Genomic DNA, 27311 nt, shown 5'->3' with positions numbered 1-27311 from the left:
GCATGGTGTATTAAATATAGTCGAAAAAATTGCATTACACAAATGAACTGTAAATCGCGAGACGAATCTAATGAACCTAATTAGATCGTGATTAGACACTAAATTGCTATAGTAAAGCTATAGTAAATATATGCTAATGATAGATTAATTAGGCTCATTAGATTCGTCTCGCGGTTTACAGACGAGTTTTGTAATGAGTTTTATGATTAGTCTATATTTAATACTTCAAATATGAAAATATTCCTTTTCAAAATCGGGGAACTAAACACACCCAAACATTAGAAACGTTGCCGCGCCCTTTTGAGTATTGGGCCACTGTTTCTATGTCGATATGGCTTGTTAGCCTGTATTGGATACTGTTTTTAACTAGAAATACGATAGCATATAAACAGTAAGACTAAGATGTAAGAGTATATCACAGATAATACATTAGTAGAGTTAGGTCTGAGCATAGTTTATATTAAATTACATATGATGGATAATGGTACATGCAAAGTAGAAACATAAGTGTATATATATAACTGAACAATATCTTCATGGTCAGCTTATCATTATCCTCTATATCTTCTCGATCATTGGATTTTGCAAAATACGGATACAATGGAAATGAGTGATGGATTCATGATAAACATATTCAACCATTTAGACACTTCTACTTTGTGGCCATTTTGAATCATTCACAAGTTTCAACCATCGTGCCATTTTGGACTTCATTTTCAAAATTTTAAAGTACTTTCTAATATGATTAGGTGTTCACATTGCATTAAGGACTAGATGACAGCTACAACAGGGGGCTTTTTAAAGATCTAGAATTGCTTCCAAGTTTTAGAAACCGCACATTTTAAAATTCTATTTCAGAATCCTGATTAACATATACCATCATTTTGAGGTGTATGGAGCAGTGAACACTTGTAACAAGTTTTAACCCAAAACGATGTTACTTTTTAACCTTTCTCCAAAAATGTCTAGGTGACCACTCTGTTTTGTGTACATAACAGTCATAACATTTAACCCTAGTCTGAAGTCAGAAATAAATTCATACATCTGGAGTGCAGCGGCTCACTAGCTGCTCTCTATTTCATTTTTGTGGCCACCTATATACATGCCGGGGCCTCTTCTTGGTAACAGGCTAGCTAGATTATTTAAAGCGTTTCATGGTGACCTAAGAATCCTTTTTCTTGCCGCAGGGGTAGTGATCATGTTGTGTTTTTCTTCGTCGCTGCAACTCCCAAAATCCACAAACGCATGCGTACGAAGGATACGAGAAGAATACAGACCTAGTTGTAACTTCTGACTCAGTCTTGCCAGACGTAATCTGGATACGAGTCCCACAGGAAGACGAGATACGAGAGAGACTGCCAACGCAAGAGGCAGGAACGAGACATGGCTTTTTCAAAATCGGAACGAAAGAGGAAAAGTCCCGGTGCCGTGGTGGGCCTAAGGTTTTCCGCGGCTGAACAAGAAAGGTATTGAACGATAGATGTGTGTGAGATGTAGGCAGTAGGCTTTTCCCTTTTCATTTTCTATTGCGTGAAAGAAATGAGGACTACATAAAGGCAGTCGCTGTCGAGACGTATACGGAGCTCAGAATTCAGGTACACAAACTTACCAAAGGTACGGTGAGGTGACGAGGTTCAAATATACGGAGTACCTACTATTTCTATAGGATTGCAGCGATTCAACGAAGAATTGCTTCTTTCTACCATCGCCTTTCCATGTTCGGATAGTGGTTGTTCCTTGACCCAGAAATGGTCGGCCCGGCGCACGGCTCGCGGATCACGCGAGAGGCGTGTCCACCCAAAACTGGTCGCCATCCCTTCGTTTCCGATTCGACATGGAGCACTTCGCGCGCTTCTTGTTTCGGAGGGAGCGCTCTATTTCTGGCCGCCGTCGTGCGCGTCGCTTTGAACTGGTGCCTGAACCGAACGGCAGCCACACCACCACAAGATAGGGTGCAGATTTTTCAAGGGCCAGAGGAGCGCGCGCTGGATTGGATCCTGGCCAGTGGTCACTGGTCACAAACGACAGGACCCCACTTGGATTGGGATGGATCCCACCGGGACTCAACAGCAACTGCCACCACTACTCAACCTCACTGCTCACGAGGACAGCAAAACCGTGACAGCGATGGGGGGCCTTTTCCAAATGCTGGAAAACGATGGCTGCAGAGGAGGCGCGTCCGCTCTCTTCCCCTCTTGCCATCGGAATACAGTGTTACTGGTTCCCAGCAAGTATTAGCGTCTTGAGTATGCCAAGCAAGGCACCTCGCTATCGCATAATCAGGCTCATGTCGCGCTCGGGACAGCTGAAACATCAGAGGCACAGAAGCCTTTTTACAAAAGATACATACAGACACTCAGAAAGCCTTCAGGTAGCTAAGCTCTTTTTCCGCTCTTTACTGTAATATACCTCTTGTCCAAAGAATCACATGTTTGTTTTGTTACATAGGAGGTCGCCTCCGTCTTCCATCATTGGAAAGAATTACATTTACCCTCTTTTCTGCATGAACAATACTTTGCCAACTTACATTCTTGAATCGACATATCATTGGACTCGGGCACACCAATCAGAGGTCCCAGGAGGCTGGTCACGTCTTCAGGCACAGCCCCCTGAGAAAAATGAAGAATATGCTACTAGCTATGGTTTATATGTCAATCTGAATTTTGTGCAGAGGTGTTCATCATCTTGTCAGTTTGGTAGTAGACTACGTCTCCGGTATCGCTAACATAGTGGTCTTGCTTTAAGCTTTCCGACAGCACCCCAAATAGATGCAACGGTAGAGGACCTGACTTCTTTGGTTCTTTGTAGTACTTGCCAAGCACTGGTTTTGCTGCCTCAGTCTGCAGGTGATCCAAAAGTAACATGACTTATGGTCTAGCCAAAAAAAACTTAAAAAGAAAACAACAACAATAGGGCTGGCAGGCAGACTCTTACCGCCTCAATGAGATGGTAATGCGGGATTTGGGGGAAAAGGTGGTGGATGACATGAGTTCCAATGTCATGATGGATATTGTTGATCAATCCATAGTCCCGATCGAGCGTCGTCAGTCCTCCACGAAGATAACTCCATTCCTAATAGAGCAAAAGACAATGTGGTATCAATAAGCAATCATCAAAAGGAAAAATCAAGATAGGCTAATAAATGAAGAGCACTTGATAACCTGAAAGCAAGTGAAAAGTATATAATAGGCTGAGCTAGCAATACTCTCCGGTAGGCGACAAAAATAGGAAGTTACATCATTTCCCCTTAAAAGGACAACAGGAGAAACTGACATTTTTGTTCTATACTTCCATAGCATCCTCCAATTAGATCTTATTACTCCAGAACGTGACGAATGAAAAGCTAGACCTTTGATTCGTAAATGTCCACCACTAGGGTTTCTCTGACTCAAGGTTTCACGGCCACGTTGGCCACTTGCACACCCCCATCTTAAATATCAGGCTATCACACATGTATATACGAGCAATAACAGATAAGCTAAAGAAACTAAAGGCAGGTGGTGTAATGGGCAACAGCTGGTTTTATCCAAGATAAATCAAAAAGTGTGCAAGTCATTGCATATCTAGCATTTGTGGCAGGATGTGTCCTTACACACTTTCCAAATTTATAAAGATTATTGTGATTCTGCAATCCACCAATGCATGCTGACTGCACCTGTACTCCTTGCAAGAGTTTGCATCATCTCTAATATGCAAGATACTATTATAAAGGACCAAGCGCCCTGATTTAGTTGAGGTTCAGGTAAACATTTAAAAGCTTCTAACAAAGCAAAAAATGGTTTGTCCCCTAGTTTTTGAAGACTTCAATTATATTGAAACATTAACAAATTGGAAGACTGCATTGTTAATATTCACCTTTCCACGGTACCAAGGAAGCTTGTCTTCGTGGCCATGATGGTGCAAGTATGTGACCATATCCAGCCAAGCAACAAATACCTATAGACACCAGCGGCAACCACATAAGTTCTCCACCACCACACACACCCCACCCATTCAAATTATCATTTCACAGAACATGAGCCTAAAACTGAAGACACGTCGCTCTTACCAAGTATGGGACAGCGTAGAGCTTTAGCATCTGAATAGGCCCCATCACAAAGGTCAGACCAGCCAGAAGACCAACCATAGCCAGCCAGGATGCGGTCGACGTTATAATGTCCTTCTTTTCATTAGGTTGGAACAACTCACTGCTTGGGTTGAAGTGTGATCCTGTCTTCCCTGGACTCCTTTTGAACTGCATACCAAACATGAACCCGCAGAGCAGGAATTTAGCACCAGCACCACGTTACAAAGCAAAAACATCGAATTCACATGACATCGATAAACACGCTCTTAGCCTCACCAAGTATAACGGGAATGCGAGCAAGGGGAACGGCATGGTGAACCGCAACTTCTTAGTCATAAAGTCCAGGCTTTTGTACAGCCTCTCTGGCAGCTGCAAGTTATCACAATTGGAGAAACCATCAAGCACAATTCATCGGCATGCATCATCTGCATAACTGCCCTCCTGAACTCACACGAAGAGAAAGCAACAGGAAACCTACCGGGTGCCAGGACTCGTCCTTCTCGACGTGGCCGTGGTTCTGATGGTGCGTCCTGTGGCTAATCCTCCTGCAATTCCATTCAAAGACAGCATCTTCCTTAGCATCAAGATAATTCGGGCCGGAAACTAGCAGGCAGAAGAAACGTATGGGTAGCAAACATCATACCATCCGTGGTATGGGACAAGAATGGAGGAATGGAGTATGTGGCCGACTACGCTGTTGAGCTTGGGGTTGTTTGAGAAGCTCCCGTGTCCACTGCAAACACCAGGCATGCGGCAGAAGTCAAAGAGCCGAGCTTTAGGCTAAAACTCGCGTGAAAAATGAAATCTAATGCAATCTGTAGCATGGCGCCGTGGCGGTCGAGCCGTACCAGTCGTGGCCGAGGACGAAGAGCGCCCAGAACATGGTGCCCTGCGCGGCCCAGTAGAGCGGCCAGACGAGCCAGCTGTCGAGGCGCGCGGCGGCGGCGGCGAGCCCCAGGACGACGACGACGTCGCGGAGCACGTAGCTAATGGAGCGCCAGGGGTCCTTGACCCAGCAGTGCTTGGGGATGGCCGCACGGATCTCAGCCAGCCCGAACGGCGGCGGCGCCCCGGGGTCGAAGTCCCCGCCCGCGGCCTCCTCCTCCTCCACGAGCGGGGCGCTCCTCCTGTCCCCCTCGTCGACGGCCGACGCGAGGCGCGTGGGCGCGGAGACGCGGAGCGCCCAGTCGCGGTGGATGGCCGCGGCTGCGGGCCCGCGCGGCAGCGCCGCGGCGGAGAGCGCGGCGGGGGGCGCCGGCGCCGCAATGGCGCCCCGGCCGGCGCGCAGGCGGAGCGGCGCGAGGCCGCAGCACTCGGAGAGCACGAGCCGGGCCATTGCCGGCGGCGGGAAGTGGGGAGGAGGATACGGGTGGAGAGGCCTGGCTGGATGGAATGGACGGCTATTGGCTATGGCCTATGGGCTATGGCTACTAGTAGTCCGTCCAGTCCACCGCAGCCGCTGCCACGGGATCCGAGATTGGGTTCCCCGGGTGTGCGGTGGCCGACGGGCTTGGCTTGGCAGGGCAGGGCGACGCTGAGCCACAGAGCCAGGGTTCTTTATACCGGCGCGCGGGGGAGGCCCGTGCGACGCGCCGTGCGCGTGGTGGCGAGCCGGAGCTGGAGCCGGAGTGGGCGGGCGACGGACGGATGGATGGATGCGATCATGGTCATGTGCACGTCGCGATGGAGAGGGCGCGAGTCGCGCGACGCGGTGCGGTTGACTCGGACCCGGGGACTAGCAGTAGCAACACGAGCCGAGCTCAGACTCGGCACGTGTGAATCGTTGAGGGTCTGGACGGAGCCAGGGGGCTTCATCAGTGCCGGCGGCCGAGCCTGCTTTTTAAAATTTTAAATTCGTGTTGACTGGCCCCGCGATGGAGGAATATAACGTCGGTCTAAAAGTGTCGTGTAAAAGAAAGTCGTGTGCGCTCGTGTGGAAACCAGCACTAAACTAAGGTGATAGAGTTCAAGTAAGACGTAAGGTAAGCATGATTTTGCCTCGTAACTTCGTTTTTAGTTTCTCTGGCGGACGGAGGCTTTTATTTGTCAAAAGGAGTTTTTAACGACTGTGGGGTGGAGTCGAAGCCGAATCTAACGAACTGGTCAGTTGTTTCGGGCTACTAGTCTCAAGTCTGTCTGTGCGTCTGTGCGTCTGTGGGAGGTAGAAAGATTCTTCTTTCAGCAGTGCAGAGGCCTTTTTCTTGATCCATGGCATGGCAGTCAGTGATCCTCTCTACAGTAGTCCTGGTCCTGGAGGAGTCCATACCATGGCATGTCACACTACTTGGCTGGCATCGAAGGCTCATAGAGAGGCCATACCATGGCATGTCACACTACTTGGCTGGCATCGAAGGCTCAGAGAGAGGCGAAAGGGGGGCGACTCGTGCTCCCGCCGGCGTTCCTCTCCGCCTCTGGCGGCCTCTAGGCCCTCGGATGGGTGGGGGAACGGCGATTCTCTTCCCGGCGGTGTAGATTAGGTACTAGGTCCTCTAGGTCTAGATTTCCGGCGGCGGCGTCGAGACGGCGTCAAGGAATAAGGTCCTCTCTAGCTCTTCCCCGTCTTGGTGGTGCTTCGCTCCGGCGCCGTCAACGAGCGCGTGGAGGTGGGGGTTTCCCGTGTGGATCCCCTGTACAGGAGTTCGCGGCGGGCGGCTCGTCGGGAGGTAAGTCCGCTGAACTTTTGCTCAGTGGATCCAGGGCATGCTGTGGGTTCTGTGGAAGTTGGGTGGCCGGTTCGAGCTCGAGCATCCCTCGGCGGCGTCGGTTGTCGACGGCGAGCGCGGATTCGGGTGCTGGGAAGCTTGGGGCGCGGCCCCGGTCGATGGGCGAACGCGGAATGCTTCTTCTACTGCGACTCCACTCAAAGCCTCCGTGCGATGGGGCTTCTCCAGATCCATGGCGGCTCGGAGGTTTTCGTTGTCGGTGGTCACCGGCGGCGGCAATCTCCGGCGATGTTGGCAAGAAAAAGAGTTCGGGGCCTCGTTGTAATTTTCTTTTTCCTTTGGGACTCCTTTGCAGTTTGGTTGGGGGCAGTTGCTCCTGTATCTTTGTCATGCGTACTTGTATTCGTACTCGTATTTATATGTTTTTCTTATCTAGTAATACAGGTACGTGTTCTATAAAAAAAGAAGGCTCAGAGAATGGGCGCTCTTCAATGCACGCCTCCGTCGCGCAGACTGGTCGATGGTCAAAATCGGTCATCCCCCGACTCGCTCTCTGGTGGTGGTGGGCCGACCTACCACATCGCGTTCGGATTTTGAAACGATCAGTCCGCACTGTAAAGGTCTCTGTTTTTTGTTGGATCATGACAAAAGAGCTCCATTTCATCCTGTTTTTTTTCGTTTAGTTTAAGGGCGACAGAGCTTTTCAAAAGTTTAACGGCAACAGGCTCGCAAAGTCTCATTGTATGCGCAGCAGAGCAAGTCAGTCAAACAACTCCAAACGTACAACATGTGTCCATGCCATGTGCGAGCATAAAAGGCGTTGGACACGGCTAGTGGCCGTCTTAGTATCGAGTCCCCATTTTTCCCACTCTAAAAAAATCCCCGTTTTCTATTGGACCTGCGTTCCGTACAGGTTGTACCCGCCTGCGCTGATCAAGTTCCGATTCTTTTTTTTCTTTTGAAACTGGTCGATCTGCATGAACTGTGATGCTCAAAAAAAGAGTTCCATCAACTGTGTGGATAAATTATAATGCATGTGAGGTTTGTCCAGCAAGTTACACACGACTCGTGTAAATGAGGTCAATACCATTTTAAGAGTGTGCACTAGTAGAAAACACACCAAAAGTCCACTCTAAAAATACCAGAATAAAGATGAACCGGTACCTATGCGTACCAATACTTTTAGGGTGCATGGGACCTATGGATGAGCCTTAGGTACCGGTTGGTAACACCAACCGGTGCCTTAAGAGCTTTAGGTACCGGTTGGTAACGTGTTACCAACCGGTACCTTAGGCTCATTTATGAGTTACTTCAAAAGGAAAATATCTATTTTTTCATCAAAAGTGATGTGTAGGTGAGATGGTAAGAAAGATACACGTGAAGACGAGAGATCTTGAATTCAAATCCCACCCCCAACCACTGCTCCTGCTTGCACGCCCGCAATTCACTCATTCTCAACTCTCCATGCCTCGTCGTTATACGATAAGATGTGAAAGGCCAATCTCAGTGGGAGGGTCATTTAAGTCTCATGAGCATTAAATTTGTTGATACGATAGAAGAGAAAGAACGGGGAGTATCATAAGATGTGAAAGGAGTGTCATCACTATAACACTCCTCCGGCTTGGTTACTTAGTTCACAATCAGTCTAGGTAACCGTATCATAACACTCCCTACTGAGAATGTCCTAATAGTTCGTTGTTATACGCTATGGCTCAACTAGCAGTCATGTGCGCACTCAATAAAAAAAAGGCGGGAGCAATATGTTAGACTGATGGTCAGCTGGGAGAGCAATAGTCATGCGATGCTTAAAAGGAAGGAGATCTTTGTGTTTACATAGTTGTAGTCACTCATTATTTTGTGTTTTACTCTCAGCATCAATTCACTCTCTTTTGGATATTTTATGGCTGCAAACCGTGTTATTTCCTTCTTCCTTTTTTACTTTAGTAGTGGTTTTTATTTGATTCGATATTTCAAGCCACACCTACTAAAATATTTAATAGCATATATGGCTTGACAATATCTAGGGGTTGCAGATGCCATTCAAAGAATAGTACTACTGTTGTTAGAATATTTGCATGAGACATTGTCATAAATTTACGTAAAAAATATTGCTATACTGGGTTTCTAATTTATGCTTGGTATTGGTCAGCTTCTTCCCAATTTCCGCATGCTTGGGTCTTTTTTGTTTGAACAACCAATACTCGATGAGTGTTTCTATTGATATATCCGGAAAATACAAAGTTATATCTCTGGAAGGACATAACTATGCAACAAAAAGAAAAAACATATGAAAAATAAATACCGGCGAATTGGATCGAGATATCAACGTGCGCTGAAGAACTCAACTCAAACCACTCAGGTCGGATTGGAGTATCGACGCAAACCGCACGACATAACTCCACGAGATACCTCTGCTTCGTGCATGGTTGGGTCTTTTTATCTATACTTAGAAGATGTCTTTATTGTTGCTATATTAGGATTCTATATTTATGTATTTACACTTGCTATGTTATGCTATATTTACTGTATATGGATCTGTTTCAATTTAAATTAAGAAACTGATGATACGGTGCGCAAAGCGCGCGTTATGTTAAATTAAAAATGACGTGACCGTGAGCGGACGGGAAGCTCGTTGGGTGCATGTGGAGCCGTGGAGCAGGCGCGCCCACGTCGGTGGGCGCGGCGCATACGGTGTCGTGTGGAGATATTTTCGCAGGCGCAGCCCAAGTTGTTGGTCGTCGGGCGGGCGGTGCCGAGGCTGACACGGCCGGGCCCGCATGGGAAGGGAATCTGTGCATCGGAGCTTTCTGTTGCCATGTGGGCCTGGAGGTGGGCTGTGGGCTCGGACCCGGCCGGATCCTATTCCGTGGCCGGAGCAGGATCGGAAACAAATCCGACCGGTAGGGTGCCGCTTTGATTAGGCTGGCTCGTCTTCTTTTTGCGATTTGAGAACGTGCCTGAGCACTGGCTCGTCTCTGAAAAATAGCAAATAAATAAAAGTAGTATATACTAAGAATGTTTGAATTTAAGGTTTCGAAGATATTACTCCGTCTTAGCCCTACGACCAAGAGCACGGCTCGCCGTTTGCAAGGTGCCCGGCCGACTCCTTTCGCGGAGGTGCGGTGAATGTTGCCTGACCGCGACTTCATGGTACGTGCGACCAGAGCGCGGCTGGCAACCGGCGGACGGGCGACGGCGAGCGCCCGTACGCGCCGACGTGTCGTAGCACGGCGGACTCGTGGCCGCAGCGCCAAGCCCGCGATCCGTGGACAGGAGGAGACGACGTCGCGCTCGGTAGTCGGCGGCGTGGACTGGGATCGGGTGGTCGGCGCTGGGACACGGCGTCCGCTGGGCGCCTGGGCCCCAAACGCCCGCGGCCCCGGGCTGCAGAGTGCTTATCCCCCATGTGGCTCCGGGCGGCCATCTGATTGGTGGTCGCGGTGGAGGAGCCGGATTTTTTCGGATGGGGCTCGGCTCCGCTCGCCGGTTCCGCCAGGATTTTCGTTCTCCCCGTTGGCCCGTTTGCACTGCACGGGACACGGGGACAGGCAGCGAAAAATATTATAAGCGCCAAAACTAGCCTCTGTACTACGGAGTAGCTTGCTAGCTCTTTTTTTGTAACCTCAACATTTGTACATTGTTGTCTTCTTTATGCAATAAAATTCAGGCACCCTAAGGGGTGTCGTAGTTTCTTAAAAAAAAAGCCTCTGTGTCATGAGCCGAGCTCCTCTTCGTTTTACTATTCATTTATTTTTATGAGAAGAGGACTTTATATCTGTTCTGACTTCTGAAGTGTTGTCGCGTTTTGCCTTTTTGCGGTGCTGAAAACTGCAGTAGTAGGGAGAACCGTTTTGTTTCTTCTGTTCCTCTTTGTTTGTCAGTCGAAAGATCTTTTCTGCTGACCTTAGTGCAGGACAATTAGGTTAGGAAAATTAATTGTCGTCGCTTCTAGAATACGCGAAAGATCTTTTCTGCTGACCTTGCTTAGTGAACAATTTGAGGGTGCGTTCAACCAATTTCTCCACGCCCTATGCAACTATGCAAGCACACTATATATTCAATCTACTCCGTCCATCAAATTGCTTAAGACTTAAGAGTGAACGCCGCATGCAGATCCTATACGTACCCAGTTTATTTCTTCCAGTAAACAATCAAATTGCTACCGGCAGCTGCAAGAGTGAGCTGACGTCACACTATCGCTAGCTTGGCTTACGGCCACTACGCGCTCCGATGTTCATGTGGACGGAGAAGGGCCGGGATTAGTTGCGGCGGTGGTATAGCATGCATCAACATCACCGTCACCGTGCCCGGTGCGGCCTTGCTTTGTTCGGTTGGTCATGCCATTGTCCTTTCCCTCTCGGGGCGACCTGCATGCGCGCACCGGAGCCCCATTACACGCACCCACTAACCAAGCGCAATAATTTAAACATGGACTAATACGCAGGAGATGGACCTTGCTCGCGAGACGCGGTTGTGGCCGGCAGCAGCCACGCACACGAGGTCCTCGTGGTCGATCGGCGTCCGGCAGGAATATCTATATGTATCTATCGTTTCGGTGATTTGGTCCCCTCCTCCCGGCCCGTCACCTTCGATCAGCAGCGTGATACGGGGCAGTAGGGTATGACGAATTGACGACTAGCTAGCTAACCCAGTACCCTGATGAACCGAACCAGTACTGGTTCATTTTTAAGACCACCAGGCTACTAGTCACTCTTTTCCGTTTGGGAATTTGTTTGTTTGGGTGATGTCCTGGCCGGCCTTTTTCAGTGTAGTATGCAGGTTGGTGATTAGACGAAGCATGACTAAACCAATCCTATCGTCCCTGCTGTGAGAATTATCGTTTGCCTTTGCTTGCTTGTGTTTGTGTTTGTTCAGAAGAGAATAACCTGCGAGTCTGTCCGTTCATTCTTTACCTGGAAAAAACCAGCTGGGCCGCCTAGGCTAGGAGGAAGAGAGGAGACGGGCTGGGCCAGCATTCTCCTCCGACCGCAGACCTGACACGGATCCGTTGCCGCTGCCGTGTCCTCTCCCGGCGACATCCGTTCTACACTTCTACCGGCGATTTCCTCGTGGTCGCCTGGGGTTTAATGATGTCGCCGGCCGGTTGCCCGTAGCCGTAGCATCGGAAAGCTCCGATCCCGCGCCCGCGGCGAGTCCGGGGTTAGCCGTCGTCGTCCATCCATCGGGAGCCATACTGATTAGTAGTACTACTGAATCTATACGACGGCAGCGGCAGGTCACACTCACACCATCGGGAGGAAAAAAACACATGCTACTGCTGCAGGGACGGTGCGAGGTGTGTAATTGAACACCGCATCGCTTTTGCTTTCGTTCGGCTGGCTAGCTGCTACGCTACGCAACACCTTGAATGCAGAGCACAACGGATGCTGGCGGCGATTCAATGAACGTGACCGAGCAGAGAGAGATCAATGGCGACGCTGCTGCTCGCAAGTCAGAATGATCGTGATTATGCAGGGAGGAGCGATGAAGCCGACGGGCGAGTTACAGATGATACGTGGCGTCCCGCTGGCTGTTCATGACTTACCTACTCCCTCACGCAGCCAAGCAGACCGTCGTCGCGGACTCGGATGCGTTGCCGCGACGCCGATGAGTCGCTGGTGCGGGACACGCAGCTCGCGGGCCCACGTGCCGGCGACCCAACGTCGCGGCGGCGTAGCACCGAGCCGGCGAGCCCCGCTCCGTCGACGTCGAGGCGCTGCGTGAAGCTACAGTACAGGCAGCAGCGCGCACATCCACAGGCACACAGCCGCGCCGGCCGTGGGATCGTCATCACTTCCACCATTTCTTCTCCATGTTTATCCTGATCTGCTGGGCGAGGGTGGCGAAGTTCTCGGCCTCGCTCTCCAGCTCCGCGGATTGCTCCGTGATTCTCTGCCCACAGCGAGGATGGCGACGACGATGAGCTACCATGGCTGATAGCGCCCGTAAACACGGGGAAAGCAGAAACTTTCTACTTCGAAATGAATCATTTACCGCGAGTTTCTCCTGCCGCTCCATGAGCTTCTGTTTGGTGTGCGCCGCGGCGGCGGCGGCGTCCTGCGGCGTGCGACGGAGGAATTCAGTCAGAGACAGAGTCCGGTAATGCTGGCGAAACTGTGCTGTGGAGAGGAAATTACCCCTTTGAATTTGTACTTGGTGAGGATCTCCTGGGTGCTTTTCTTCCTCGGCGTGTGAACATCGCTTGATCCATCATCGAACAGCTGCTCTCTCTCCGCGTCTGGCGATTGTAGCAGGCACTGTGAGTGATTAGGAAACGAAAGGAGAGCCAGCCGTGCGTAGCATCACCTTCGCAACTGCATGCTGGGAACGAACCATTGCCGTACCTGCCTTGGTCTTGGTGTTCACAGCGGACGTGGACGGAGGTACTGGTTTTGTCGACGGTGCTTTGTCGTCGACCTTGGTGTCATCTGCAGCGAATTGTGGCTTGGCTCATTGGCTGAGTATGCGCCGGGGACAAGTACAAATCAAATCGAGATAGAAATTGCAGAGAAAGAGAGGCAGAACCAGTTGCCAGTTCCTGTGTTGGGTTGTTTCCCATTGACAACTCAATAGGACCGCGCCCTGGGCTGTTAACTTAGTTTTTGCACGGCGTGAAACTCTCGAGATCACGTGTTTCCTCTCTAATCCTCTTATGAGATCGCCAAGAACTCAAGCTGGTACATCCAAATCGTGCACAAGGACCAGCAATGAGTACAGAAATGATCCTCTTAATGGGGAGAGAGGAATGCAAATTCAGATCGATTTACCTGCAACCGAGGACGGACGCGGAGCAATGCGAGGACGACAGCCTTGTTCCGATTCGTAAAATGCCACATAACGGAGGTCAGTTTGAGCTCCTGATGCGGGTAGCAAAGCAAAGAGATGAAAGAGATTGGTGCAGTTTTGTGCTTGTAGCCACATTTAGACACCTTGAAATGTGGCCTGCCACAAGGGGTTGGTGCTCTTATTTTTGGGCAGGGTAGCACAATTCCAGCTTGCTCTTATTTCTGACGTCCATAGAAATAAGAAATCGCACAATGAAACGGGGAGGAAAGCGTTTTGACTGTCTTGTCCAATTGAGGTAAAAAGGAGGAAAAACAAAACTTTTCACAGTACAAATTTCGCCGATCATACAAAATAAAGTACATACAGCACTAATTTCTGAACTTTGCGCATATTGAAGCACAGAACAATCGAAACCCCGTTTTGCAGGCATGAATTTTAAAATAGCATCGCATAGCCTTTTTCTCTGCACACGTCGGGTTGCGAGACGGGCGGAGGTGTCTTTTTTTTAGCATTATCAGCCACCGCGGGAATGGTATTCACTTCCCGCATCATACAAGATCTTTTTTTTAGCATTATCAGTCACGCATGAATTAGGAGATACAGTTCATCATTATTCACATTCATATAAAGAACAAATGAACTGTGCAGTCTATTTTGGGGTTACAAATTAGCTTGAGTTTACAGGACTAGAACTGGACAGTCTAATATGTTGTTAGTTAACTGTTTACAATACCCGCACGCCCGACCTGACTCCTTATCCTTATTTAACCTACTCTTCCAAACAACATTCTAATCCTTTTTATCTCTAATTTCTAACATAAGAGCGATTTGATTAATGGAGAAAAAAAGACCAGGAATTAGATTAGACCACACAGACGGGGCCTAGAGCAAAACTGTTTTCCATTTGCTTTCACCAAGGCTACTACTCCCACAGTCAAGCCCGCACAGATAATGGAGGAGATCAAGTGTTGTGCATTGCGTCCAACTGCAGATAAGATGTAACAATGAATATAAGATTTTGAAGTATGTGCAACTAGAAATAATATGACCACAACTCAGGTAAGAAGCATGACACTAATGAAAACCTCTTAACTCTTAAGACAAGCAAAGCAGGCAAACCTTGACTGAGAGTGAAAGTTGTTGCCGTAATTCCACCAACTATGATTGCTGAAGCCACAGGAAGATACTGCAGTACGTTTTCCAACAATTGCAAAAGTTGAGATGAAGAACAGAGTTTTCTAACAATATATAATTCTTTTTCTGAGAGGATGTTGTTTAACCATATAATGGTAGTGATTCCCATCAGTGAAACAAAAAGGGCCATTACTAAGGCAGGGAAAATATTAGTTAATTACCGAAGCAGATTCAAATCCACCAGTGTGAAAAGGAGAAGAGCTGCCTTGGCTGACTGTATAATAACCGCTAATAAGGTCAAGGGCATCCTGAAGACAAATGATGAAGGATTAAAAAGGGCACAACATAAGTATAAATTTTGTCAGATAAAAAAGGCAAGATAAAGCAGGAGGATGTCGGCATGACTAATCTAGTGTAAGTACAGGGAAAGATAAATTTATTAATAGAAATGGCTGCAAAGTTGTATCCAAATCAATATATCTCACACTACATCCTTAAAAAAGGAAATGATGACATAACTCATGCTGCATCGTGTGAAGTTTAGTTACACTCTAACCGAGGTGCAACAGAAGTGCATACAAAATAGGCACAGAGGACTGATTGCTGATAGGACTAGAGCAACTATTTGGGAGCGATATAAGTTCCCTAGTAAAACTGCCACTTACTTGTCTCACTCCGTCATGAAAATTATTTAAATAATATCGTGACAGGGCACTAACGCCATCTTTAAGCAGTCCAGGTAATGTCTGCCTTCCATATCTGTGTTACATTGGCAGTTGCCATGCAAGTTAGATAAGTTCCACGCACAGCAGTGCCACAATTTACTCACAAATTATTGAGGTAGTGAATGCTAGAAATTACCTCACTAGATCCCCTTTCAAAGCATAAGAACCAGCATACTCCAGGCTTAGCTCATCACCATGCTCAACCCATACTGCCAGGCAAGATCACAAGATATGTAATTATGTAAAGAGCAGTCTAATTATTGACAATAAATTTTCATCGTAAGAATTAGCTTACACTTTTTGAATATGTCATTAATATCATCAGACATAGAAATGCTTTCAGACGATGATAACGCCTCCATCCGCTGCAATTGTGTATCCAATGATTTTCTTGCAAGGAAACTCTGTAAAGCAAAGAAATTAGTAACAATCATACGAGATGATGAAACCCATAGCTCATTAACACATTTTAAAAACACATGTGTAGTCTTTTTATTCTGTTGTCCGGACATGTGATGGCAACACCACTGACTTTCCTATTAACATAGGCCTACACCAGGGATCAGCATTGAGCCCTTATTTATTTGCTTTAGTGATGGATGAGGTCACAAGGGATATACAAGGTGAGATCCCTTGGTGTATACTCTTTGCTGATGATGTGGTGCTAGTTGACGAGAGTAGGGCATGGGTTAATAGGAAGTTAGATATGTGGAGACGCACGTTAGAGTCGAAAGGGTTCAGACTTAGTAGGACCAAGACCGAGTACATGATGTGCGATTTCAGCGCGACTAGGCATGAGGGGGGAGACGTTAGTCTAGATGGGCAAGTGGTAGTCCAGAAGGATACTTTTCGGTATTTAGGATCGGTGCTACAAAAGGATGGCGACATTGATGAAGATGTTAGGCATAGAATTTCAGCTGGCTGGTTGAAATGGCGGCAAGCTTCTGGCATCCTTTGTGACAAGAGGGTGCCACAAAAGCTAAAAGGCAAATTCTATAGGACAGCAATTCGTCCGGCGATGTTATACGGTGCTGAATGTTGGCCTACAAAAAGGCGACATGTCCAGCAACTGAGTGTAGCAGAGATGCGGATGTTGCGGTGGTTTTGCGGGCACACAAGGAGGGATAGAGTCTGGAACGAAGTTATTCGGGATAGGGTCGGGGTGGCACCAATTGAGGAGAAACTTACCCAGCATCGGCTGAGATGGTTTGGACATGTCCAACGAATGTCTCCTGAGGCGCCGGTGCGTAACGGAGTTTTTGAGCGGGTCGATAATGTAAAGAGGGGTAGAGGTAGACCTAAACTGACGTGGGATGAGTCGGTTAAGAGAGACCTTAAGGATTGGAATATCTCTAAAGAGATAGCTTTGGATAGGAGCGCTTGGAAACTAGCTATCAATGTGCCTGAACCTTGAACTTATTTCTTTCGGGTTTCATCTCTAGCCTACCCCAACTTGCTTGGAAAAAAAAGGCTATGTTGTTGTTGTTGTATTGATCATTAGCATTGCTTCCAGCTGCATGCTCTGCTTAGACCAAAGGAACTATTGAGGTATGAGTGTAGGGCACACCTTTGCCCTATTTTCATGTAGAGATGCTCATTAGGCAGTACTAGTTATGTTAAGACATAGTGGGAAAATACTAAGGTCTAACTAACATGTATCAGGAAGAAATAAATTGGAATAGAAGTACATGACTATTAGTGAAACTTGGTTCATCTTTCATGCCTGTGGACTCTAGAAAGAGCTGCTGTCTGCGCAAGTGGGGCTGGGAGAGGATAAACTGTGGAAGCAAGATAAGAATGGAACGTAATGATCAGATGGTATCTAAGTCTAGATGACAGGGCTCACTGACAGATGAGCTTTAGAAAAAAATTAATGCAGCATCGTGGGAGATGGTAGTGGAACCCTTTTCTGTAGCGATAAATGGTTGCATGGTAAATATGTAAGTGATCTTGCTCCTCTGTTTGGGCATGTGCCAAAGAAAATTGCAAATAGGAGAATATTCAGGAGGCATTATCACATTCGTGGTGGTTTACCAACAGCAGCCTTTATAGAGTATCTTCAGCTTTTGGATGTGCTATAGGAAGTTGAGATCACACCTGGAGTGGAGGATCAGCCAATATGGACACAATACTCAGGTGAGTTCACAAATCACAACTAGATCAGACTACACATGTTTCTTCGTGGGATCGGTGGAATATGAACCTTGGAAAGAAATTTGGAGGACATGATGTGGTTAGCCTCATTGAATCGTTGTTCGACTGCTGATAGCTTGGCTTGATGCTGTCTTGATCATCCTGAGCGCTGCCCACTTTTAATGTGCAGCATCTGCTAACTTCCTGTGCATCCACCAGGAGTGTCTGGCTTTCTGTTCTATCTTTGGTTGGGCTGCAGCAACTAACTCCAGGACCTGATGATCGGGTTTTCACCAAATGGTGGCATCAAGCATTGCAGCACATTCCTAAACATCATTGCAAGGGGTTTAATTCTTTGGCAGTGCAGGTGGCATCATGGATATGGAAACACAGGAATGGTTGCGTGTTTGAAGGGGCATCACAAAATCAATATCATCATGCAAAATATTAGAGACGATGCCATGTACCACATGGCGGGTGGCAAGGGCCTTAGCAGCCTTTGGCCATGAGCTTTTTGCCTAGTTGGTCGTGGGTCAAGTTTTGTTGGTCTGTAGCAAGTTCTCATGTAATTAGTATTTCCCTCTGGGCGCATGGGTGTAAGGGAGTGTGCGCACATGTGTATGATTGTTCTTCGTTGACTCTATTTTTATTTCTAATATAATAATGTACAGTTCTCGAGACAAAAAAAATAGTGCAGTTAGTGGGTCTGATTTGTAAGATATTATATATGTGTGAAGTGCTACCAAGATATACCCAATTAAACGTTTTGTGAAAACAAGAACATTACTTTCCAAATTAAAACATAGAAGTAAATGCGAACCTGTGTTACATTTGTTCGGTCCAGGCAGTCAATGCAATTGGACCTAACTACACCACTTTGCTCCAACAAAATCTCACCTTTAGAGTTCATAAGAAAATATCTGCTCAGCTGGCCCAGAAAAGAATCCAGAGCAAATTACTTGCCACAGTTAAACCTTAGTTAGAATCAATCTTAAAGTGGTATGTTGAGGAAAGAAGTTAAGCATGAAACGTTGGATATTTCAAAATTACCCTTGTTTCTGAATAGCTCCCTCAATTTGATTGTAGAGAACTCGCAAATTATCAAAGTTCCCTCCACGACAGACATGATGGAAATCAAAATGCACGTACCTGTAGATGGAATGGCCACATCCGGCATATATCTTATACACTTTATGTAAATGTTAACCCTTGGGGGGAAAAGGTAATAATTTCATTATTTGTAATATCTGAAGCCAATTGAGTGACACTTGTGATGGAGGGTGAGGCGTCCAGTGCTTTGACTGACAAGTGGGTCCACTAAACATGGGACCCGGGTGAAAGGCCAGACCATCTTAAGCTGCCCAGCCAGGAGGAGAGACAGGAACACAACTGAACTGAAATTGATCGTGCCTCTACTGTTCATCTTCTCCAACGGGCTCTTCTATTGTTACGGAAATTACCTGTGGCTGCCGATGGTGAGAACGTGGATCGTGAGGAAGATGATGAGCACTCACCGGACAGAAACCCCATGGCTGCCGATGAGGAATTGCCATAACACCAGAAAAGCACATTGGAGAAGACAATGGTAGAGGGGATTCAATTTCAGTTCAGTTATGTCCCTGTCTCTTGTCCTGTCGTCCTGGCTGGGCAGCTTATAGATCGTCCTGCCTTCCACCTGGGCCCCATGGTTCGTTAACCCACTTGTCAGTCATACCACTGGACACCTTGCTCTCCATCATGGTTGTTACACATGAGTAAGCATTTCCATGAAACATAAAATAACCTGACATCACGAATTCTGGCCATTTCAGCAGCAAATGCATTGCTTAAATCTCCTTCATCACCTCGCTGCAAGTAACAACGAATTAGATGAACTATCGTCTTTCCTCAATGGCCAAAAAGAATAATTGTTTACAGGATCCAAGTTAGTGTACCAACTGCCAGCTATCAGGTAGGAGGATGACTAAACTTCATTCTTAAATTGCCATATGGAGTACAAACTTCCCTATATTTCGGATCAAATGAAACTTGGATCTAGTATTACTTTTAAGAAATCGTAGAAAAATGTTCACATATATGGCATATGTGCTTTCCAGGAAGACAAGATGTTTTAATCACCATTTGTTTCAGTGTTCATTCTACTAAACTTGCATGAAATCAAGCAAAAGTTCTTCCCTTTAAACATAATGCAAGTTGGCACTAGTAAACATAACATAGATAATGTTTTTAATAATTTAAAATACCGATACTACCAATTTTCTTAATCAAACAATGGTGTGATACATCAGCTCGTATGCAAAACTTACTTTATCAGTCAAGTCAATAACAATTGTCTCGCCGTATCGTTGAGAAAGATCATGGAAGTGGCGTTGAATAACCTTTGGCTGTATGCAGTAGTAGTTTGAGAGAAGTCATCAGGCTACATTCAGAAAGTGGCCAGTATGTAAATCATTACAAATTCTTACAGTTTCTTCATGTTCGATAATACTGAGCCGTGGTTTGTAGCTCAAATCCACTATTTGCTCCCAGAGAAGTGGAATAGAGCCTCGAACCTAACACAGTAACATGGGGATTGTAAGCTTGTAAAGCATTGGAGATGGGACACAGTATAACTACAATTGAATATTTATTCATGATATATGCTACACACAATGCATTGTATATTTGTATCAAAGAAAAAAAGACTAATTATCAGATTTTAATGGACCAATAACCAATTTGAATTCTAGTCAAACTAGATGGACAGTGGAAACCCATGGCAATTTCTAGAGGTCCTATATCATTTGAACATAAATTGGAAAAAAACTATTATCCTATACTAAATTAAGGGAGAGAAAGGGTCTTTTCAGGGTGTAACAATTAGAAAAGTTTTTGACCAAACTTCAGTCTTGACTAGTTTAAATATCTACGATTATTTAGATGACGGAGTCAGATGTCATTTTTCATCTTGAGTTACACTTCATTAGTTTGCATGTACTGAATCCAAAAGGCATCAAATGACATAGCACTGGTGAAAAAAGTCACAAATCAACTGATAGGCTGCATTGTGCCTGCTCATCATCATCCAACAACACACAGTTTCATTCCTTATATCATCAAGCCACCTGTATAAATGAGGATGTGAGACCTTCGTACTCAACCAACTGTTCTGTCTCTACAAAATTTGCTGTGGCACCTTCAAGATTTGCACCCCTTCTCCACATTCTTGTTCCTTCAATGAGTGCATGACAGTGCAATACAATTCAGAAATATCATCATGTTCTATAAGTTACTCATGTTTCAAGAAATGGCAGCAAAAAGGGGGCAAAAGAAAGTGCAACCTAGACGCCTGTTGCATCTTCTTGAGAACAATGTTATCCTGACAGGTCTATCCTTCAAGGTAAATTGCGCTGACTGAAAACGTAAAATAGTTAAGGACAAACAAGTCCCTGGCCATGTTTATCCTCCAATGGAGGAAAAACAATGGGAATAGCATGTTACATCCTTCTAATTTGGATAGCAAGGTACATAAATCAATGTTATGCATGCAAAGCAAGTATACACACCACCAAGCAATAAAGATACGAAAAAATAGAATGTAATGAAATTTTCTGAATTTTTTGGATATTTCCTTGTATCAGTGGGATGATGAACTCATCAAGCTGCAACAAATTATCCAGAAAAAAGTGAGAACATAAGCAAGGAGACAAATCCACAAAACACATATTTCAATCCCTTAATAGACGTTTACCTTAGCTTCAATAAGCTCCTCTAACAAATTTTTGTTCCAAACAAAACGTGGATCAGCCTGAATAAAGTGAAAAAAATAGTAAGCACAGTGATACCTATCTGGAAATTGGAAAATCGACAGACTGGGACAAAACTGTAACGGACATCATTCCTTATCCGGACCATGTGCGCAATTGCAATAAAAGGAAATGTTTTCTTATGAATTTTTTGGTAGCATTTCTCATGCTCAATGCTCACTTCAAAATTCCTTAGCACATCAAATTTCAAACAATAATAACAGCAAAGCTTGCATTAAAATTTATAAATATAATAAAAATCATGTTTTCGATAAAGCATTGCAAATGCACAGATCAAGTCCATCAAGTCCTTTTCTAGTATTAGATACAACTGATTGAAAGGGCAGAGAGCCAGAGACCATCAGCAGCATGCTTAGATAAGCTCAATCAAGAATTGCTAGTGGTAGTTCACAATGCAGATGGAATACAGTGGGTAAATTCTGCTAGTATGTGATACATTTCAATGTCATATTTACACATCACAGGTCATTACACCATTCAAGCTTTGATTTCTCAAGTTACAAATGCATTTCTTTAAAATTGCAAATGCATTCTAGTCTACTAGTTGGATCACATTTCTATTAAAAAGTGCATGTCTAACTGTGAACAAAAACTAATTAAGCCACAAAGGTTTGGAGACCATGGGACATATGAAATGAAATCCGAACCTGCTTCCATAGTGGTTTATGTATCCTCCCAGCAGCCAACTTGGATGCCCTCTGCAAGCTACATAATGATAGTGTTCATCCCTACTAAATTTGGTGTCTAACGAAGGCACGAGAGTGGACAGCATCATCACATGCTTTCCATCTTCTCAGATGCCAATCCGGTGTAACAAAAAAATGACCATAGAGACCATCGGTGGATGATACAGTCATATATCTACAACCTATTAAAAGGTGCTCGACAGATCCTCCATCCAGAACATACTAGTCATTTGTAAGGAAAAATGAAACTAACAATCAATCAATTAGATTTGTCATCCATTAATATGAGCAGCTATGTACAAATTCCAAGTAGAGAACAGAATTGTCGTGACAATATAAGGCCCCAACCCCAATCCCAATAACTTGTATGATTTAAAGCATGTTAAGTGAAAAATTGTCATAGGGATGTGCAAAAATACTGCATAATTGTTATCAGCATGTTAAGGTGATAAGTGTTTCATAGCATTATTGAGATACATGCATGAAGTAGTACTTACTTTAGCGTCAAATCCCTGTCATACGAGTAGTACAGTCCACAAGTAGTTTCTGCAATTCTCAGGAGAGACATGAAGTACGCCTCATCCTTTTTCTGCAGGCAGATTGTACAGATACTTAAATACAGTAACCAAGTAAGAAATACAACCAGCATTAGTTTCTGACCAAACAATGTGAGTGGCATGCTAATCGATAATGTTTCCATACTTCCTGTGAAGTTAAGTACTTTATTGCCTCATTGCAGCACAAGAATTTCATTGAGTTCGCATGGTATACAGGAGAACCCTGATAACAGCCAGCATCTTTTCGGGAAGTGATGACGAGTACATAGCTTCCTGAACAAAGATTCGCAGAGTAAGAGGTTTACACCGTATAACTTTAATTCTACTTATAGGAAAATTAGCAGTGCTAAAGTGGAAAAATATATAAATAAGATACAAGCTTGATTATTCTGAGGTCCTGAGCAGCTCAAAGAACATCAAATCCTTGAATGGGTAGAACTATTTTATTGCACAGCCCTGTTATACTGTACTATACAACACAAAGTACAGTTAGTGCAGTGTAAATGATCTTTAATTTGCAGTTAATTTTTTGCTGGACCTAGCCAGTTTAATTTATCACTCCTTGTTTCCAGATTCTGTTGCTACTATGGCACTCTGCTGCCTGAGCAGTGTATAAAAACTATGTCCAAAAAAATTATAGATGGGTGTCAGTGAATGTGGCAATGATAGCATATCAGTTCATACTATTGGCAAATTTCTAGTTTAGAATATGCTACCAATTTATTGGCTTATTGCTAAAAATGAAATCATAGGTGCAACTGTGCAAGAGTACTATGATTTTTAATGGAAGCTTCCTTGAAATCCCAACAACATCTTTATGCATCGCAACTACTTCTAAACATTATTAATCAGCATCCGTTTCGAAAGAAAACATTAGCAACTAGCAAAACGGGATTCTGTGTTAACCACTAACACCAGTACACACCGTATAGTGTATGAATCCCACAGTGAAATTAAAAACTAATCAAAAACACATCCAGGGGTGTAGCCAATCACTCCATTTTGCCTCCAATAATTTTAGTATGCACAGCAGTGGACTGCACTTTATTCCTTTTCTGTTAGCTTTAGAACTTTCACATTCTGTTGACCATTAGATGCGTTGATTTGGCACTGTGCAGCAGGTGTGAAGTTGATTAAACCGCGTTATCAATCAATAGAGTTCAAAATCCATCTAGTCTAGCTGTAATGCAGCAACACATAGCAGAGTAGCTCATAGTTCATACAGCAACAAATTTCTAATTCAGAACACACTGAAATGTAATATATTGCCAAAAATGGAAGTTCGTCTGTGAAGCATCAAACAGAGCGGCGTTTCATGCATTTTTAACTAGGGCTACTGTACTACTTTACCTTAGGACTGAGTGCCTCTCGAGCCGTATAAACAAGCTCAGGTTAATAAGGTTGCATTGCACAATATAAGTCAATAACCATTTCAACGCTGAATGTGGGTAGACAGTCATTCCATGTTGTTGGTTCCTTGGAGCATAAGTAGGAACATAAGGCAGTTGAATCCGCTCCACAAGTGCTATTGATCAGTGATCACAGCAAATGAAAGCACTAGGCTGGTGCAGAAAGCACAACAAAAAAAGGGAAAAGTCCTATTTTCAACCCTTAACTATCACGATCGTCCGATTTTCAACCCTGAACTCCAAAACCAGACATCTTGCACCCTCCAACTATCGAAACCGTGCAAAATACACCCCTAAACCAAATCCACCCCGGTTTTCAGCCACGTCACCCGTCCACGTGGCGCCAATGGCCACGTTAGCTACCCTCTCTTCTCTCTTTCTCTCACAGACAGGTGGGCCACCACCTCTCCTCTCACTGCTCGCTGCCGTCACCTGCTCTGTCTTCCTCCTCCGCCATCGCAACCACCGTTCGCGAGGAGGGGGGAGAGGGAGAGGGAGGGAGGAGGGAAGAGGAGGGGGCGGCGCGCGCCATGGCCTCCGCGAGCTCGAGCCCGCCGCCGCGCCCGGCGCGCGCGAGCCGCGGAGGGGAGGGAGGATGGAGGTGCGAGCTGCCGCACCGGAGCTGAGCTCGAGCTTGCGGCCCGCCGAGGCCCCCATGGGACTGCCGCCGTCGGGCCCGCCATGGTCCTCCGCTGCGTGCCTCCGCCCCCGCCATGGCCGCCGCTGCGCGTCTCCGCCTCGTCATGGCAGAGCTCTGCGCGCCCCTCCGCGTGGCAAGGAGGCGGCGGCGGCGGCGGGCCGGATCTGACCACCGCGCCCGGCCGTCTCCCGCGCGCGGACCGGCGAGCCAGCTCCGCCACGCCTGGCGCTGCGCCTGGCCGCCGCCGGCGCGCGGGCCGGCGAGCCAGCTCTGCTGCGGCCCGCAGCCGGCACGCGAGCCAGCTCCGCCGCCTGCGCAGGGAGGAGAGGAGAGTGAGGGCCCGCCATGGCCCCGCAGGGAGGAGAGGAGAGTGAGGGCGGCGCCTGGCGCTGGCGAGAGGGGGTGCGAGGAGCGGCGCTGGCGAGGGGGGGTGCGAGGAGCGGCGCCGGCGAGGGCGTGCGCCGGGAGTTCAGGGGGTGCGAGGAGAAAGACAGAAGAGAGAGGAGAGGTGGTGGCCCACCTGTCTGTGAGAGAAAGAGAGAGGAGGGGGTAGCTGACGTGGCCATTGGCGCCACGTGGACGGGTGGGTGACGTGGCTGAAAACCGGGGTGAATTTGGTTTAGGGGTGTATTTTGCACGGTTTCGATAGTTGGAGGGTGCAAGATGTCTGGTTTTGGAGTTAAGGGTTGAAAATGGACGATCATAATAGTTAAGAGTTGAAAATAGGACTTTTCCCAAAAAAAATATATGATCGAGGTGGCTCGTGAAATTAGGTGACTCACCGGCGAGCAGCCTGATGATGCCGGCCACCCCGTATATCCTCGACACCTTGCAATCGCTCCCCGCCGCGGCTTCCTCTGCACGAGAACAAAAGCAGAGGTGACGATTAGGCGGGCCACCAGCACCTCGCCCGCTCGCCGATTGGCGAGCCGAACACCAAAACAACACAAACCCGAGAGCACGCCGCGACGCTTCGCGCGACGACACGCCCGGTTGAGGTGCTGCGAGGCTTAGGGGCTGACCCGGGGAGAGGGGCCGGATGGAGCCCCCGGAGCGGGCGACGGCGAAGGCGGCGCCGCCGTCGAGCGAGCGGATAACGTAGCGGTCGCGGAACTCCCGCAGCTCGAGCTCGCGGCTGCAGGCGCCCGGCCGGAGGGGCTCCTCGGCCAGCAGCGGTGCTTCGTCGGCGGCGGCGGCGGGCCTCGCCATCGGCGAACGAGCCGCGTGGTGCGGGGCGGGGACTTGGTCTCGGATCCAAACCGCGGGCGAGAGAGAGCGGGACCCCAGTCGGGTGAGGGAACGAACAGGCGTGTAACGTGTTGCTGATCTGGTATCGCATGTGGGCCAGCTCCGGAATTACTCGGTGGGGCCATGAGTAGGTAGCCCAGTGAAAGGGGCCCAGGCCAACGGCGGGATGCGAATAAAGTGCATGGCTGTGTTTGGGAGGGCTCAAGCTCCGCTTCCAAGACCGGCTTCTCCATGCCATTTGCCATTTGCCAGCTCTGCCCTCAGGTGGGGCCTGCTGAGGCGCGAGCGGCGGGGAGGAGGAGCCCGGCCAGCGGCGGTCACGGAGAGGAGGTGGTCATCGGCGGCGCGGTCTGCGAGGAGGTGTGGGGAGGAGGTGGCCAGTTCCCGAGCCGCAGCGCGAGGTGTGGCTCCGGAGATCCCTCGTCACCGCTGGAGCAGGTCGAGGAGGCGGAGGACGCGGCGGCGCCCAAGCCGACGCGAGGCGCCGGCGGCATCGGACGAAGTCGAGGCGGCGAGAAAGGTCGACTTGAGGAAGATGTGACCGGCGGCGGCCGCACGGAGGAGGTGGCCGGCGGTGGCCCGTGGGGTGCAGAGGAAGAAGCGATGGGATGAGGTGGCCAGCGGCGGCCCGTGGGGAGCAGGAGCAAGAGGCTATTAGGAGGAAAGAGAAGGAAGAAAAGAAAAATAAAAAGAGAAGAAAAAAGAAAAAAAATAAAATGAAAAAAAAGAAGGGTATTATGGACATTTCATCTTTTCTATGTATTTTAAACAATCCGAATGGGCTATTTTGCCAAACGTTTTTCAAAACAACTCCAGCTCCACTAGAGAAGCCGTTCCACCATAGGAGCCGGAACCGGAGCCGTTTTTGGAGGAGCCGGAGTCCTGCCAAACTGTTGGTGATATGCCCAAGTGACAATCCTAACAATATGGATTAAAAGCTCACATGGATATTGATCCATGAGCAATTAGGGGTACTAATGGGCCTACTGCTACAGTGTTGATCGGTAAGGAGGAGACGATATGTTCGTGACGTGATCGACTACCTCCTCTACCTCGACGTGCGACTATGTTGGACGAGTCTACTCCAACGCATCTTCCGTTGCGCTGCATGTCGAGAGGTAACATTCCAACGCATCTTCCGTTGCGCTGCATGTCGAGAGGTAACATCCATAATTATCTCATTATATGAAATTCATGATGAACGTGATAGAATTAAAAATTCTTACAAGCATAGCGTTTTCGTTTCCCAACACAAACAGACCCCAAGTACTAGAGGGTGTTTCGCGGCGGCGGACGAGCAGCCGTGCATCATTGCACGGTGCGCCGTGGACCCGTGCCGCACTCCGCACCGGACAACAAGCATCTCTTGGTAATTTGACGTGTTTAGTTCTTTTTGCAATTTTTTTTCAAAAGAATCTTATCAATTTGAAGCACTAAATGAAGTCTATTTACAAAACT

The 27311-nt window shown here is 47.2% G+C and overlaps 3 protein-coding genes across 4 annotated transcripts; all 3 read right to left on the bottom strand.

Annotated features, from left to right (window-relative positions):
* Window positions 1-2372: 2372 nt before the first annotated feature.
* Window positions 2373-5597, bottom strand: LOC120689735 (omega-3 fatty acid desaturase, chloroplastic-like). Its single transcript, XM_039972130.1, has 8 exons — window positions 4915-5597; window positions 4710-4799; window positions 4545-4611; window positions 4343-4435; window positions 4049-4234; window positions 3856-3936; window positions 2935-3072; window positions 2373-2840 (listed from the first exon to the last, which is right to left on the bottom strand). The coding sequence occupies exons 1-8, from the start codon at window positions 5400-5402 to the stop codon at window positions 2652-2654; spliced, it is 1332 nt and encodes a 443-aa protein (XP_039828064.1). The 5' UTR covers window positions 5403-5597; the 3' UTR covers window positions 2373-2651.
* A 6562-nt stretch (window positions 5598-12159) lies between these two features.
* Window positions 12160-13645, bottom strand: LOC120693005. The gene is made up of 6 exons (XM_039976408.1): window positions 13497-13645; window positions 13255-13403; window positions 13074-13157; window positions 12867-12967; window positions 12724-12786; window positions 12160-12621 (listed from the first exon to the last, which is right to left on the bottom strand). Exons 2-6 carry the CDS (start codon window positions 13286-13288, stop codon window positions 12520-12522), a joined length of 384 nt encoding a protein of 127 aa, XP_039832342.1. The 5' UTR covers window positions 13289-13403; window positions 13497-13645; the 3' UTR covers window positions 12160-12519.
* A 460-nt stretch (window positions 13646-14105) lies between these two features.
* On the bottom strand, window positions 14106-25899 carry LOC120693001 (phosphoinositide phosphatase SAC8-like). 2 transcript variants are annotated; one of them, XM_039976406.1, is made up of 20 exons: window positions 25628-25899; window positions 25388-25462; window positions 22702-22829; window positions 22497-22588; window positions 21961-22018; window positions 21238-21294; window positions 21115-21148; window positions 20828-20908; window positions 20612-20718; window positions 19973-20059; window positions 19814-19891; window positions 19291-19355; window positions 18558-18656; window positions 18328-18427; window positions 15670-15778; window positions 15511-15583; window positions 15315-15408; window positions 14871-14957; window positions 14635-14701; window positions 14106-14500 (listed from the first exon to the last, which is right to left on the bottom strand). In XM_039976406.1, the coding sequence occupies exons 1-20, from the start codon at window positions 25812-25814 to the stop codon at window positions 14373-14375; spliced, it is 1806 nt and encodes a 601-aa protein (XP_039832340.1). In that variant the 5' UTR covers window positions 25815-25899; the 3' UTR covers window positions 14106-14372. The 2 variants fall into 2 exon arrangements, with proteins under 2 accessions (XP_039832340.1, XP_039832341.1); XM_039976407.1 differs by lacking the exon at window positions 25628-25899 and having other exon boundaries at window positions 22702-22825; window positions 25388-25411.
* Between the last annotated feature and the right edge of the window lie 1412 nt (window positions 25900-27311).

Source organism: Panicum virgatum, chromosome 9N (genome assembly GCF_016808335.1).
Source record: "Panicum virgatum strain AP13 chromosome 9N, P.virgatum_v5, whole genome shotgun sequence".
Taxonomy (NCBI): Eukaryota; Viridiplantae; Streptophyta; class Magnoliopsida; order Poales; family Poaceae; genus Panicum; species Panicum virgatum.
This window is presented reverse-complemented; position numbering and strand designations above follow the sequence as displayed.